The sequence below is a fragment of the Lucilia cuprina genome, chromosome 3 (assembly GCF_022045245.1).
Source record: "Lucilia cuprina isolate Lc7/37 chromosome 3, ASM2204524v1, whole genome shotgun sequence".
Taxonomy (NCBI): Eukaryota; Metazoa; Arthropoda; class Insecta; order Diptera; family Calliphoridae; genus Lucilia; species Lucilia cuprina.
This window is the reverse complement of record NC_060951.1, coordinates 62,682,054-62,696,774: the sequence shown is the minus strand read 5'-3', so window position 1 is coordinate 62,696,774 and position 14,721 is coordinate 62,682,054. Positions and strand designations below refer to the sequence as shown.

Here is a 14,721-nt window from a genome sequence, read left to right as displayed (position 1 = left end):
CTCACCAAAATTCACTTTTTTGAGTGAAAACATAAAAGTCCATTTATCTCGGAAACGGTAAGAGATAGAGACAAAACAAGCGAAATCTGTGATCACTTTTATTTCTCAACAAAATTCACTTTTTTGAGTAAAAACATAAGTCCATTTATCTCGGAAACGGTAAGAGATAGAGAAAAAACAAGCGAAATCTGTGATCACTTTTATTTCCTACAATTTTTTGAGTAAAAACATAAAAGTCCATTTATCTCGGAAACGGTAAGAGATAGAGAAAAACAAGCGAAATATGTGATCACTTTTATTTCTCACCAAAATTCACTTTTTTGAGTGAAAACATTATTTCAGACAAAAATTCACTTTTTTGAGTGAAAACATAAAAGTCCATTTATCTCGGAAACGGTAAGAGATAGAGACAAAACAAGCGAAATCTGTGATCACTTTTATTTCTTACAAAAAATCACTTTTTTGAGAGAAAACATAAAAGTCCATTTATCTCGGAAACGGTAAGAGATAGAGACAAAACAAGCAAAATATGTGATCACTTCTATTTCTCACCAAAATTTACTTTTTTTGAGTGAAAACATAAAAGTCCATTTATCTCGGAAACGGTAAGATATAGAGACAAATCAAAAGAAATCTGCGATCACTTTTATGTCCTACAAAAATTCAATTTTTTGAGTGAAAACATAAAAGTCCATTTATCTCGGAAACGGTAAGAGATAGAGACAAAACAAGCGAAATCTGTGATCACTTTTAATAAATGTCCATTTATCTCGGAAACGGTAAGAGATAGAGACAAAATAAGCGAAATCTGTGATCACTTTTATTTCTCACCAAAATTCACTTTTTTGAGTGAAAACATAAAAGTCCATTTATCTCGGAAACGGTAAAAGATAGAGACAAAACAAGCGAAATCTGTGATCACTTTTATTTCTCACAAAAATTCACTTTTTTGAGTGAAAACATAAAAGTCCATTTATCTCGAAAACGGTAAGAGATAGTGACAAAACAAGTAAAATCTGTGATCACTTTTATTTCTCACCAAAATTCACTTTTTTGAGTGAAAACATAAAAGTCCATTTATCTCGAAAACGGTAAGAGATAGAGAAAAAACAAGCGAAATCTGTGATCACTTTTATTTCTTACAAAAATTCACATTTTTGAGTGAAAACATAAATGTCCATTTATCTCGGAAACGGTAAGAGATTGAGACAGATCACTTTAATTTCCAAAATTCACTTTTTTGAGTGAATATATTAAAGTCCATTTATCTCGAAAACGATAAGAGATAGAGACAAAACAAGCGAAATCTGTGATCACTTTTATTTCTCACCAAAATTCACTTTTTTGAGAGAAAACATAAAAGTCCATTTATCTCGGAAACGGTAAGAGATATAGAGACAAAACAAGCGAAATCTGTGATCACTTTTATTTCTTACAAAAAATCACTTTTTTGAGAGAAAACATAAAAGTCCATTTATCTCGGAAATGGTAAGAGATAGAGAAAAAACAAGCGAAATCTGTGATCACTTTTAATTCCTACAAAAATACAATTTTTTGAGTGAAAACATAAAAGTTCATTTATCCTGGAAACGGTAAGATATAGCGACAAAACAAGCGAAATCTGTGATCACTTTTATTTCTCACCAAAATTCATTTTTTTGAGTGAAAACATAAAAGTCCATTTATCTCGAAAACGGTAAGAGATTGAGACATATCACTTTAATTTCCAAAATTCACTTTTTTGAGTGAATATATAATAAAGTCCATTTATCTCGAAAACGATAAGAGATAGAGACAAAACAAGCGAAATCTGTGATCACTTTTATTTCTCACCAAAATTCACTTTTTTGAGAGAAAACATAAAAGTCCATTTATCTCGGAAACGGTAAGAGATAGAGACAAAACAAGTGAAATCTGTGATCACATTTATTTCTCACTAAAATTCAAATTTTTGAGTGAAAACATAAAAGTCCATTTATCTCGGAAACGGTAAGAGATAGAGACATAACAAGCGAAATCTGTGATCATTTTTATTTTCTACAAAAATTCAATTTTTTTTAGTGAAAACATAAAAGTCCATTTATCTCGGAAACGGTAAGAGATAGAGACAAAACAAGCAAAATCTGTAATCACTTTTATTTCTCACCAAAATTCACTTTTTTGAGTGAAAACATAAAAGTCCATTTATCTCGAAAACGATAAGAGATAAAGACAAAACAAGCGAAATCTGTGATCACATTTATTTCTCACCAAAATTCACTTTTTTGAGTGAAAACATAAAAGTCCATTTATCTCGGAAACGGTAAGAGATAGAGACAAAACAAGCGAAATCTGTGATCACTTTTATTTCTCACCAAAATTCACTTTTTTGAGTGAAAACATAAAAGTCCATTTATCTCGGAAACGGTAAGAGATAGAGACATATCAAGCGAAATCTGTGATCACTTTTATTTATCACCAAAATTCGATTTTTTGAGTGAAAATATAAAAGTCCATTTATATCGGAAACGGTAAGAGATAGAGACAAAACAAGTAAAATTTGTGATCACTTTTATTTCCTAACATTTTTTGAGTGAAAACATAAAAGTCCATTTGTCTCGAAAACGGTAAGAGATAGAGACAAAACAAGCGAAATCTGTGATCACTTTTATTTCTCACCAAAATTCACTTTTTTGAGTGAAAACATAAAAGTCTATTTATCTCGGAAACGGTAACAGATAGAAACAAATCAAGCGAAAACTGTGATCACTTTTATTTCCTACAAAAATTCAATTTTTTGAGTGAAAACATAAAAGTCCATTTATCTCGAAAACTGTAAGAGATAGAGACAAAACAAGCGAAATCTGTGATCACTTTTATTTCCTACCAAAATTCACTTTTTTGAGTGAAAACATCGAAAACGATAAGAAATAGATCAGTTTAATTTCCACTCAAAAACCAAAATTCTCTTTTTTGAGTGAAAACATAAAAGTCCATTTATCTCGGAAACGGTAAGAGATAGAGACAAAACAAGCGAAATCTGTGATCACTTTTATTTCTTACAAAAATTCACTTTTTTGAGTGGAAACATAAAATTCCATTTATTTCGAAAACGGTAAGAGATAGAGACAAAACAAGCGAAATCTGTGATCACTTTTATTTCCTACAAAAATTCAATTTTTTGAGTGAAAACATAAAAGTCTATTTATCTCGGAAACGGTAAGAGATAGAAACAAAACAAGCGAAATCTGTGATCACTTTTATTTCCTACAAAAATTCAATTTTTTGAGTGAAAACATAAAAGTCCATTTATCTCGAAAACTGTAAGAGATAGAGACAAAACAAGCGAAATTTGTGATCACTTTTATTTCCTACCAAAATTCACTTTTTTGAGTGAAAACATCGAAAACGATAAGAGATAGAATGAAATAAAACTACATAGTTTGTCGTAATAAAAACAAAGAAGAGATTCATCTCCTTCTTTTAATTATAGGAACAACTAATTGTATGTATTATTAAAATCATTTAACTAAGGAATATTACATTAAAATACTATCAAGTATGTTTTTCTTGTTACAGTTTCGTTTTTTTTCTTACCCCAGTCACACTATTGCTATCAAAGCCAGACCGGGATAATTGTTTTTTATATATCACACGTTCTTTCTTTGAAAAAATAAAATAAAAAATATATAAGGTACACATCAACATCACATCACATCATTAAAATAATGTATCACGTTGTTAAATGTCCTCCAGCAGCAGCAATATTTCTAGCACCAATTGTTAGACCTTCAGGGCGAGACCAGCTTTGCTCTTCGGCACTGCCGAAGATTAAGTAAATGAGATTTCCACCAATATTTAAACCACCAGCTAACCAAAATACTTTACGCCATTGAGTTAATGTCTCATTATGATTGATGATGGTGCCAATGATATAAGGAGCCAAAAATCCACAAATGTTAGCTGCCGAATTAGTTATGCCATACATAGTGCCGGCATACTGCGGACTCAAAGATATGTGATTCATTTGATTGCCAGCATAAACAGCACCGGCAAATGAGCCGACACCGGCCAGCATAAAGGTGACCCACTGCCAACTGCAGCCTACATAACCCACACCAATTAAGGCCAACGAGGGTATAATGGAAGAGACGGAATTCCAAAATTTATAGGAATTCAAAGTAGTGATATATCGTTTCTCCAGCAGCCAATCAGCCAAAGCAGAACAACCAATACCCACCAGCCAGGAAGTTAAATAGGGAATAGCATTGAGTACAGCATTGGATTGTATATCAAAGTGTAAAACATTACTCATATAAGTGGGCAGTTCGGTAAGTTGGGTGTAAAAAGCCCAACTTTGTCCACACTGGGTAATCAATATTGCCCACAGAGGTATTGAGGTCATAATCGAGCACCAGGGTATGCGATTATGTTCGTCCGCTGTTCTCTCTATTATATAGTCATCATCGTTATCATTAACATTGTGGAAGGCTGTCGCTAAACGATTACTGTTGGATTGCTGAGACAAACGTATGCTCCTCTCTATAAACAGTCTTTCTTTTCGACTTATGCGTGGATGCATCGATGGTTTGTCGTAGACCAAAAACATCCAGAATATAAACCATATTATGCCCACTATACCAAACAGATAGAAGGCCAATGGCCAACCACCCATAAAATCCAAAGAGCACAGCCATCCCGTTAAAGGCATAGAGATAACAGTACCAATATTAGAGCCCGCATAAACAACAGCCGCAAATTTATTACGCTCCAAGGGGGGAATCCAATGAGCCAACATAGCGTGCATGGCCGGGTAAGTAACACCCTCTCCCATGCCCTCTAAAACACGTACCACAATTAAAAACGGTAAATTCCAATAGGCAGCTATAGGCGTTAGTAAAGTAAAGAGAGCAGTTATTAGTACGCCATAACCGTAGATCAATTTGCCTCCAATCAATTCAGCCATACGTCCACCAGGGACTTGTGTTAAAACATAGCCATAGAAAAAGGAACCCAACACCAGGCCTTGTGTCTCTTCGTCCCAGACAAATTCACCTTGAGGTAGTAGAGATGTTTTATTTTTCATAACATCATCCATGGGACAAGTATCGTCCATTATTATATCGGAGGAGTTGTTATTGTTGCCGTTGTCGTTGTCATAAGGTATGGCCGTTTGATTAACCATAGCGACTATGGCCACTGATAGATTTACACGCATGGCATAGACTACAGCAAAACCAAAGAAACCCATTAGTCCAAAGATTGTGCGAGCATTGATGCAGTCATCATCATTATCTAGGTTTCAAAAATGCTCTATAAGTTTGAGTTTTTTTTTGTAAAAAAGAGTTGTTATTTTTAAAATAATAGCAGTAGTCTTGGTTTTGAGCTTTTTGTAGAACTATCTGGAATACAGTTTATAATCTGAACGATCTAAAGTGTAGTACATTGTCTAGTGTAGTCTATTAGCCTATAGAAGGCGCGGATCCACGGGGGAAAGAGAAATATAAACTAGACTAAAATCCAGACTATAGGCTTTACTGAAGAATAATCTAGAGTATAAATCAGGCTAAAAAGAGTCCATATTATAGACTAAACTATAGACCAGACTGTAGGATAAACTACTGTCAAGACAATAGTCTACGGCTATATTATAGTGCAGACCAGATTGTAGACTAGACACTAGGCCAACTGCAGAGTAGATTATAAGCCAGATTCTTAATTAGACTATAGACTAGACTACATACTAGACCATAGGCTAGATTTAAACTAGACTATAGTTTAAACTAAAGACTAAACTATGGCCATACCATAGACTAGACTATAGGCGTGACTATAGACTACACTATAGGGCAAACTATAGACTAGACTAAAAGGCAAACTATAGACTAGACTATAGGGTAAACTATAGACTAGACTATAGGCCTGACTATAGACTGCACTATAGGCCAGACTTTAGACTAGACTAAAGATTAAACTATATAGACTATAAGCTAAACTATACACTTGACTATAGTTTAGCTTACAGAGTAGACCATAGGCTAGATTTTAAACTGGACTATAGTTTAAACTAAATAGACAAGACTATATGTCAGACTACAGGCCAGACTATATGCCATAGTATAGACTAGAGTACAGGCCAGACAATAAGCTAGACTATTGGTCAGACTATTGGTCAGACTATAGAGTAGACTACAGATCAGAATATAGACTAGACTACACACAATACTATAAGCTAGAATATATACAAGACTACAGACAAGACTACATACTAAAATATATAGACTAGACTACATGCCAGACAATAATCTAGAGTATAGTCTGGACTACAGATTAGTTCAGATTATAGACTAAACTTAAGTTCGAACTATGGAAACTAAACTATAATTAGTCTATAAAGTCATTTGTAGAAAAAAAAACAAATTTTATAATCTCACACATTTACTTTACTGATCTTTTAGTATTATGTAGTTAAACCGTTAAAAGTTTGTAATAAAAATCCAAACTTTTCTCGTGAAGATACAAACAATTTTAACCATAAAAGAGCTTAAAACATATTGCAAAATTACTCTCTTTGCGCTCATTAATTTTTAACACATATTAAAGTTATTTTTTATATTTTTAAGTCATTTTTGTTTTATTTATAAGAAGTAAATTTAAAGAAGGTCTGTTTTAAAAAAGAAGTTTTCACACATTTAAAATAATTTTAACTGGTAAATGTTTTGAAATTGTTGTTTTGCTTTAAATTAAACTTTAGAACGAATTGTAGAATTTCTGCAGAAGACAATCATATAAAATATTAACAAAAAAGAAACCAATTAATAACGAAGTTAACACAAGTTAAGTTCATTGTTTATGAATCATTTCAAGATAAATTTTGTTAAATACATACTTTCACAAAAAAACAGTTACACACAGTTAAAAACAAGTAAATATGTTTGTAAACAAAGTTGGTTTTGTAATTGTTTATCACTGCTATTATTTTAACAACAACTGTAAAAATAAATTACGTTGTAGGTAGTAGCTGCTTACCCTGATTATTGGTAATTAATGTGCGTGTATCCAATAAACCATCACCCTCATATAAATCATCCTCTTCCTCATCTTCGTCTTCATTCTCAAAACGGGAATCTTTGCCAGCGGCCATTATTTCTCTTTGAAATTGTATACGTTCCTCATCGTGGAAATCATTGACATACATTCTACTATGTTCTTGTTCTCCATGGTTATGGATGAAATCGTGATGTGTGGCCTGAACATCTGGTTCCCATATGTCTGTTACAACTGGTGCTGTTTCTGTTTCTGCTGCTTTTACACTATTTTGTTTTGATGACATTTTTCTTATTCCTAAAGTTGAGCATTTCCTTTTATTTCCTTTTGTAGTTTTTGAAAAATTCCTTTTACCTCGTTATTCTTTGTTTTATAAACACTTTTCTTTTAATTTATTATTAAAAAAAACTCTTTAGTTTCTTTAAGCACTTTTAAAATAAAAATACATTTTTGTAAATCAAGTATAAAGTAGTAATATTAAGCAGCAGTAATTATGTATAACGTTGTATTAAATAGAACGAATGTATGAATGTCTTAACATTTAAAGTGATTGTTTAGAAATAAAATACAAATTAAAAATAATATATATTTTACTGCACAAATGAACACACAACTTTGGAGAGCAAGAAATCAACAACGAAACGTAACAGAGCAACCAACAACAGCAACTAAACGAAATTCCCATTAGAAACCTGAGAAAGCCACGACACAATTTTTCTGTTTTGTTATTAATGTTTGAAAAATCTAACAAAATGTTATAGTTTTGTTTTTCTTACTCTTTCCAGCAAATCGTGTGGAGAAGGGCATTACAAACGAAGAGAAGAGCCGAAGAGCAGGTACTAGTATTTGTTGTTAGATTAGACAAAAGGTCAGAGGGGAGGTGGTAAGTGAGTGAGTAGTCACTGGATTTTGGTGGTGGCAAAAAGTCATGAGCAAAACAAAATATACACAAATTCAAACAAGTAAGTAAGAGCGTTATAATCGGCAGTGCAGAATTGAATACTTATGCTCACCATTAAAACTTATAGAGTATTAAACTATAGGTTATAGTTAAAATTAAAATATAATAGTCAAGTATATAGACTGGACTATATTATGTGGTCTTGTCGAGTCAAGCCTACAGTCTAGTCTATAGTTTGGACTATAGTCTAGTCCATAGTTCGGACTACAGTCTATTCTTTTGACAAGTCTATGACTTAGAGCAAGGTCTTCTAGTCTATAGTTTAGTCTATAGTCTAGTATATATTCTAGTCTATAGTCTAGTCTATAGTCTAGTCTATATTCTAGTCTATAGTCTAGTCTATAGTCTAGTCTATAGTCTAGTCTATAGTCAAGTCTATAGTCTAGTCTATAGTCTAGTCTATAGTCTAGTCTATAATCTAGTCTATAGTCTAGTCTATAGTCTAGTCTATAGTCTAGTCAATAGTCTAGTCTATAGTCTAGTCTATAGTCTAGTCTATAGTCTAGTCAATAGTCTAGTCTATAGTCTAGTCTATAGTCTAGTCTATAGTCTAGTCTATAGTCTAGTCTATAGTCTAGTCTATAGTCTAGTCTATAGTCTAGTCTATAGTCTAGTCTATAGTCTAGTCTATAGTCTAGTCTATAGTCTAGTCTATAGTCTAGTCTATAGTCTAGTCTATAGTCTAGTCTATAGTCTAGTCTATAGTCTAGTCTATAGTCTAGTCTATAGTCTAGTCTATAGTCTAGTCTATAGTCTAGTCTATAGTCTAGTCTATAGTCTAGTCTATAGTCTAGTCTATAGTCTAGTCTATAGTCTAGTCTATAGTCTATAGTCTAGTCTATAGTTTAGTCTATAGTCTAGTCTATAGTCTAGTCTAGTCTATAGTCTATAGCTTTAACTATAGTCTGATCTGCTTTCTAGTTCATAATCTAGTCTATTGTAAGGACCATAAACTAATTTTAGTTGTAGTATTGTCTATAATCTAAAATGTAGTTTTATCTTTTGTCAGAACTGCAACATGGACAATAGTCTGAACTAACCATTCAAAATAATTCCTAAATTCGTAGATCTACGATCAATATTTATTTGTGTTACAAACGGCTTAACATAATCAATACACTTCTCAATTCATTTCCATTGTAAGTATAAAAACAATAGTGTAATTTATTATTATGAGGAAATAAATATGCATTAAAAAAAACAAAGAATGACTAAGTAATAAGTTTAAACATTTAATGCAGTTTATTAAAGTATTAAATCATCAAAACTAGTTTTTTTATTTATAAAAATATTTGTTATCTTAAATATCGCAAATTAATTAAAATTATTTATGAAGCCTGAAGGATTTCTGTAAAATTCTCAGCATTAGATAATAAAATTCTTAAATGTGAAACAGCCCAAGTCGAAGAAATTCCATATTTCTAAAAAGAAATTCTTCTTGTAAAGACAGTTGGGATTAAGAGAAATACATAGATAAAACAATTGTTATAGACTATTTTTAGAGATGAGAGTGTGATGAGCAAAACATTGTAAATCTTTATAAAAAAATGTTAAAAATATGCTGAATATTATGACACGTTTTAAATTTATACGCCTACAAAAAGAATTATAATTTTATATGATTGTTTATCTTAAACAATAGTATGTAGTCACATTTAAGATCAACATTAAACAATTGCCCGACTTTGGAAAATACAATTGCAAATTTTAATTTTTATCATATTTTAAAAACAACGTTAACAATTACGGTTTATAAAAAATTGTCGTCGTGAAAACAAAATAAGAAATGATAATGTTATGCTCTTCCGTAAGAGATACTCTGTTGAAATGAAATCTCTTATACTTATATTTTAAAACATATATTTTTTAAACATACGTTTATATATTTTTTAAATTTTTATATAAAAAATCATTTTTTTTTAATTCATTAACTTTTTATTAACTTTTGAAGTTAATTTAACAAATTATATAACTTTATTATTAGTATAAAAGAAAATCGTAAAAAAAATCTTTAAATATCAACATAGTTAACAGAAACCTTCACTCAATTAGCAAATATACTGCCAATGGGGAATACAATACACTTTTGTACGCCTTCATGTTGTAATGTTTCATAATGATAGGATTTATCCAAATTCACATAATTATTACCCAATGCAACATTATTAGGCAAGCCGTTCAAAGGCACTTGATAACAATTGATAAAATAGTTTTCCGACTTAAGAGCTGCCACCAATTCATAAGCATAACTATGATTTTCATGCCAAATAGAGACCGAAGTAAATTTCAACGATTCCTTATTGACTAAAGCAATAGCTTCTTTAGCAGTACGGAAAGTGTGGAGGGTAACTATTCCTGAGGGTGTAGTAGAGCCCAATTGTTCATGGGTGAAATCACATACTAATGTGGGAGCATAAACATTAGTTTCCTTTTGATCAACACTTATAAGTTGGGCACTTAATTTGTGGGCCGTGCTTAAAGCTTTAATAAAATGTTCATTATTGTTTACTGCTTCCTTTGGATATGATTTAAGTTGTTGTTTTAGTTTCTCCACAAAATCATTTTTTATTGATTCTTGCACCAAAACGGAGGCAATAGCTTTAGTTGCAAAAGGGTTTTCCAAAGATTTGTTTAAATGGTAGAGAGCAGCATTAATATTACTATTGGCAAACACTATTAACACGGTGGGTTGTGAGCTGTTACCTTTATTAGTATCAGCTGCTTTGGTTGCCTAATTTTATTGTTTTGATAATGAAAATTGAGGTTAGTTTTAGTAATTTGTAAATATTTTTTAATAACTTACAATAGGGGCATTGAAATCCATCTTGTTGAATAATTCCTTAGTAATTAGTGCAGTAGACATATTCTTTTTAATAATTGTGCCGTAAATGCAAGATTTTAAATGCAATTTTTGGGAATTTTATAAAACTTGTTATCACAAAAGGTAAATAATAAAACTAAACAGGTAATGAGTTGCCAAGTATAAAATATTTAACTAAAACTAGGTATATTTTAAGGTGTTTCTAAATTTCAGAAAAAACTTGCTTTACATTTATTATAAAACAGTAAAATAAATGTAAATATTTGTTGCTTAGACATTTAATAACAGATTTATCTGATTACTTTCCTTATTATTTTTACTTTCAAGAAATTTTTAATTCTTATTGGTTTTGTAAACAAGAAAAAAATACCACCAGCTGATGTCATGAACACCGCCATCATAACATGAAAACAAAGAATCCCTTTGCCGATAAACGGGTAAGACTCGACGCCGTCAAATCTTTTATAACATCAAATTTGATTATTTATAAATTGCTATAAAAAACTTTTATTTGTTTTTAAAGAAAATTTCTTATAAAGAGTTATAAGAATTGCTTTTTAAAAGGTCAAATTAATTTGCCTTTTTAAAAAGCATTTTTTTTTAAATTTAAACTAATTTCTGGTCTTGTTTATAATGCCGCCACTCATTTGCTTAAACAAACGGCGTTTTTTTAATTTAATGGCGCCGTTGTTATTCATACGCACCAACACACATATGCATATAAACAAAAAAAAATTCAATATATTATTTAAAGTTTTTTTAACTTTATCCATCTAACTTACCTTTGATTTATATAATTTTCGATTTATAACACTTGTAATTAAATATTTAAATCTTTTCTATAGTTTAATACACCTTATTTTCATTGTTATTTAATAAATTATCACTCTTTTTCTCACTAACACACTTTAAGCGCCATTACACGATTCATACTGACATTTTAAAGACAACTCTGTATCAAGTTGATTTGGTGTTACCAGACAAATTTTCATTAAAATAACGTTATATTTTCGGTATTTTAAAACACATAAGTGCAAGTGATACTTGAAAATGCTGATTCGGCTTAAATCAAAAATGATATTACACTACTTTTTAAATAACAGATCACCGAATTTTTATTATAATATAATAATTATAATTTTATATTATTTATAATAAAAGATTATGGCGACGACACTTAGACGTCGGCGAAATAGGATGCTGTTGTTCCACACCAAAAAGAAGAATCAATCTATTTGTACAAAAGCGTAGAACGCCTTGACGCATAGAATGCTGAAAGTAGATCTACTTTCTATTTTTATAAGCGTCACAAGCGGCGCACGAACATGTCAGCTAATTTTGATATTTTACATTCTTTTTTTAATGCATATTTTTAAATTTTAATAAAATGATGTGTTTAATGATGAAAAAATTAATAAGAGCTGTACAAAAACGCGAAATTTAAAAAAAATATATTGAAAAGCGTCGCGTGTACATTGAATCGTATAATGCGAAGTAGGTATGAAAAGCACGTAATGCTTAGACGCGTAGTGTTGACCCCCGGCTTTAGAGTACTGAAAACCCTGCTTATGAAAGTAAATCAAATGGCAATACTGTTAACAAAAAATTACTAGAATGTGTATTATAACAGTTTTTAAGCTAATGCTGCCACATAGTAAAAATAAAAAAACAGCTTAATTTTATTTCCTGTCTAAATTTTTCACTAGACACTGTCACATGTTTGCAAAGTTCTAAACAAAATTGGTGAAAGATTATGAGGAACAAAAAATACTCTTAATACAATAATAATGCTTTCCTTTTGAATACCACTTTATTAAGAATTTAAGCCCCTTAGCATGACCCCCACACCCCTCAAACTTAAGTTGTTTGATGACTTAAGAATGAACGAACACAAACACACAAACTTCTTATAATTTTATTTGTATTTAATTGTGATTACGACATTTTCAGCATATTTTGTTTTGTGTTTCAATTTACTTGCGTTTCGTTGAGTGTATTTACTTGTGTTTACTTAATTTAGTCAGTTCAATTCAAAAACGGTTCACTTTAGTTTAGTTCTCATTTAACGGCCTACCAACAAGTGTGTGTTTTTGATTAGTGAGCTCTTCAGCTATTTACTTAAAATTTAACAGAGTAAATCGGTATTTTGAACGTATTTTCAATTGATGTGCATTTAATTCTTGAAAAAATAATACAAAAAAAAAACAACAACAAAATAATAATTAAGTACAACATTTCAACATATTGTGCAAATTTATTAGTAATTTATTGTTAATTGTTTGATGCTTTAGTTGAAAATAAAAAAGAGAGAAAATAGTAAAAAAAAATTTTAAAATTTTTTGCAAAAATAACAACCAGCTGTTAGTTACAAAACAAAAATTTAGGTTGTTGGTGATATTAAGAAGCAGCGAGAAAATTATTTTGCAAAAAAAAGTAAAAATAAAAAAATAACATCATCACTTAAAGTAGTGGTGGTTTAAAAAACAAAAAAACAACAAATTTAAAACAAAAACACTTGTTGTTGTCTTTTAATATGACAATCATGGAGAGTATCAACGAATTAATGGGATCTCCCGCCGTGCGCATAAAGGTAAATTTTAATTATTTTCAAATTTTAAAAACTTCTTTTTATAGATTTTGCTAAAAAAGTGTACATAAGAATTTACTCTTAATCAAAATACGGGGCGTTTTTTTATTGAAACATTTGATTGTATTAATCAGTCATAATAAACAATTAGTCAGCTTGCACGATAGATCAGTCAGTCAGTCAGTCAGTCATAATCTCCCTCTCTGCCTCTAAGCGCTCTCCTATTTTTTTTTATCCACTTGTGGTGTTCTTTTTTGCATTGTTCTCGTTTATTATTATTTTCATTGCAGTGTCAGTGGCCAATTTGAAATTTACAACTTGCAATTGCAGTTACTATTTTTGAATTTGATTTGACCTCTTTTTGTTTAAATTTGGTGGGGTTTTAAAAAAAATCTGTTTGTTCGTTTGTTCATTTTAGTTACACCACCGCCACATGCCATTTCCGATGGCGTTTTGAATTTGTATTTGTGTTTTTTAATTTGATTTTTTTATTCACTAGTTTGCGCTAAATATTTTATTTCTGGGAAAATTTGTCTGTTGTCCAAATGTCTAGATTCGCATGTGTTGTTGTTTTGTTAGAAAATTTAAAAATTTATTTTCAATTTTGAATTTTGTTAAAAATACACAAATACTTGGTTTTTTATTTGTTCTAAAATAAAGGAATTTTATTTGTTTTCAACGCCAAAATATTTTTTAAGAAACTTGTTCAATAAATTTGGTTTAAAAATCCATAAATCATTTGGAAATGTTGTTATTACTTTGTCTTCATCAATTTAGCCATTTTCTTGTCTAGGAACTGAGACATTTTGAAAAAAAATTGTCGAACGGACATTTGGTTTTAATGTATTTTTTACCGATTTCTTCCATTTTAGTCACAACAAGCAATTTTTTAACAATGTTAATTTTCGCTTCCAAAAACAAATCAATGTCCAATCTCTTGGACATATTTTACTTTTTTACTGAATTAATTGATTAACTATTAGAAAAATTATAAAATTCTATTTATTAAATACAAAAACTTGTTTTATAATCTGTTAATATTGTATCTTAATAACAAATATATTTAAATATTTAATTAAGAACTAAATTTTAAGAATCAGTTTTTGATTTTGTATGAATAATAAACTAATGCAAATATTACTCTGAACTATTACTGAATGGAACCGATTCCGTTCAGTACTAGTTCAGTTCTAGATCAGTTCTATTTCAGTTCTAGTCCAGTTCTAGTTCAGTTTTAGTTCAGTTCTAGTTCAGTTCTAGTTCAGTTCTAGTTCAGTTCTAGTTCAGTTCTAGTTCAGTTCTAGTTCAGGTCTAGTTCAGTTCTAG

General features: G+C 30.3%; 3 protein-coding genes across 4 annotated transcripts in view; 1 reads left to right on the top strand and 2 right to left on the bottom strand.

Annotated features, from left to right (window-relative positions):
* Positions 1-3,421: 3,421 nt before the first annotated feature.
* On the bottom strand, positions 3,422-7,698 carry LOC111689564 (sialin). Of its 2 annotated transcripts, XM_046946925.1 has the most exons (3): positions 7,009-7,698; positions 5,379-5,381; positions 3,422-5,274 (listed from the first exon to the last, which is right to left on the bottom strand). In XM_046946925.1, the coding sequence occupies exons 1-3, from the start codon at positions 7,310-7,312 to the stop codon at positions 3,713-3,715; spliced, it is 1,869 nt and encodes a 622-aa protein (XP_046802881.1). In that variant the 5' UTR covers positions 7,313-7,698; the 3' UTR covers positions 3,422-3,712. The 2 variants fall into 2 exon arrangements, with proteins under 2 accessions (XP_046802881.1, XP_023307800.2); XM_023452032.2 differs by lacking the exon at positions 5,379-5,381 and having other exon boundaries at positions 7,009-7,697.
* Positions 7,699-9,199: 1,501 nt separating this feature from the next.
* Positions 9,200-10,959, bottom strand: LOC111689567. The gene is made up of 2 exons (XM_023452036.2): positions 10,791-10,959; positions 9,200-10,718 (listed from the first exon to the last, which is right to left on the bottom strand). The coding sequence occupies exons 1-2, from the start codon at positions 10,848-10,850 to the stop codon at positions 10,032-10,034; spliced, it is 747 nt and encodes a 248-aa protein (XP_023307804.2). The 5' UTR covers positions 10,851-10,959; the 3' UTR covers positions 9,200-10,031.
* Positions 10,960-12,863: 1,904 nt separating this feature from the next.
* The window catches only part of LOC111689566 (type-1 angiotensin II receptor-associated protein), an 11,493-nt gene continuing 9,635 nt past the window's right edge, over positions 12,864-14,721 (top strand). The window contains exon 1 of the mRNA XM_023452034.2: positions 12,864-13,398. Within this exon, the coding sequence (XP_023307802.1) occupies positions 13,342-13,398 (57 nt within the window). The 5' untranslated portion in view covers positions 12,864-13,341. The remainder of the gene's footprint in view (positions 13,399-14,721) is intronic.

Coding starts and splice junctions, on each gene's coding strand:
- LOC111689564 (XM_046946925.1), bottom strand. CDS start 7,312: ATGTCATCAAAACAAAATAGTGTAAAAGCAGCAGAAACAGAAACAGCA.
- LOC111689567 (XM_023452036.2), bottom strand. CDS start 10,850: ATGTCTACTGCACTAATTACTAAGGAATTATTCAACAAGATGGATTTC. Junction 10,719..10,790: donor TGGATTTCAATGCCCCTATT/GTAAGTTATTAA, acceptor CAATAAAATTAG/GCAACCAAAGCAGCTGATAC.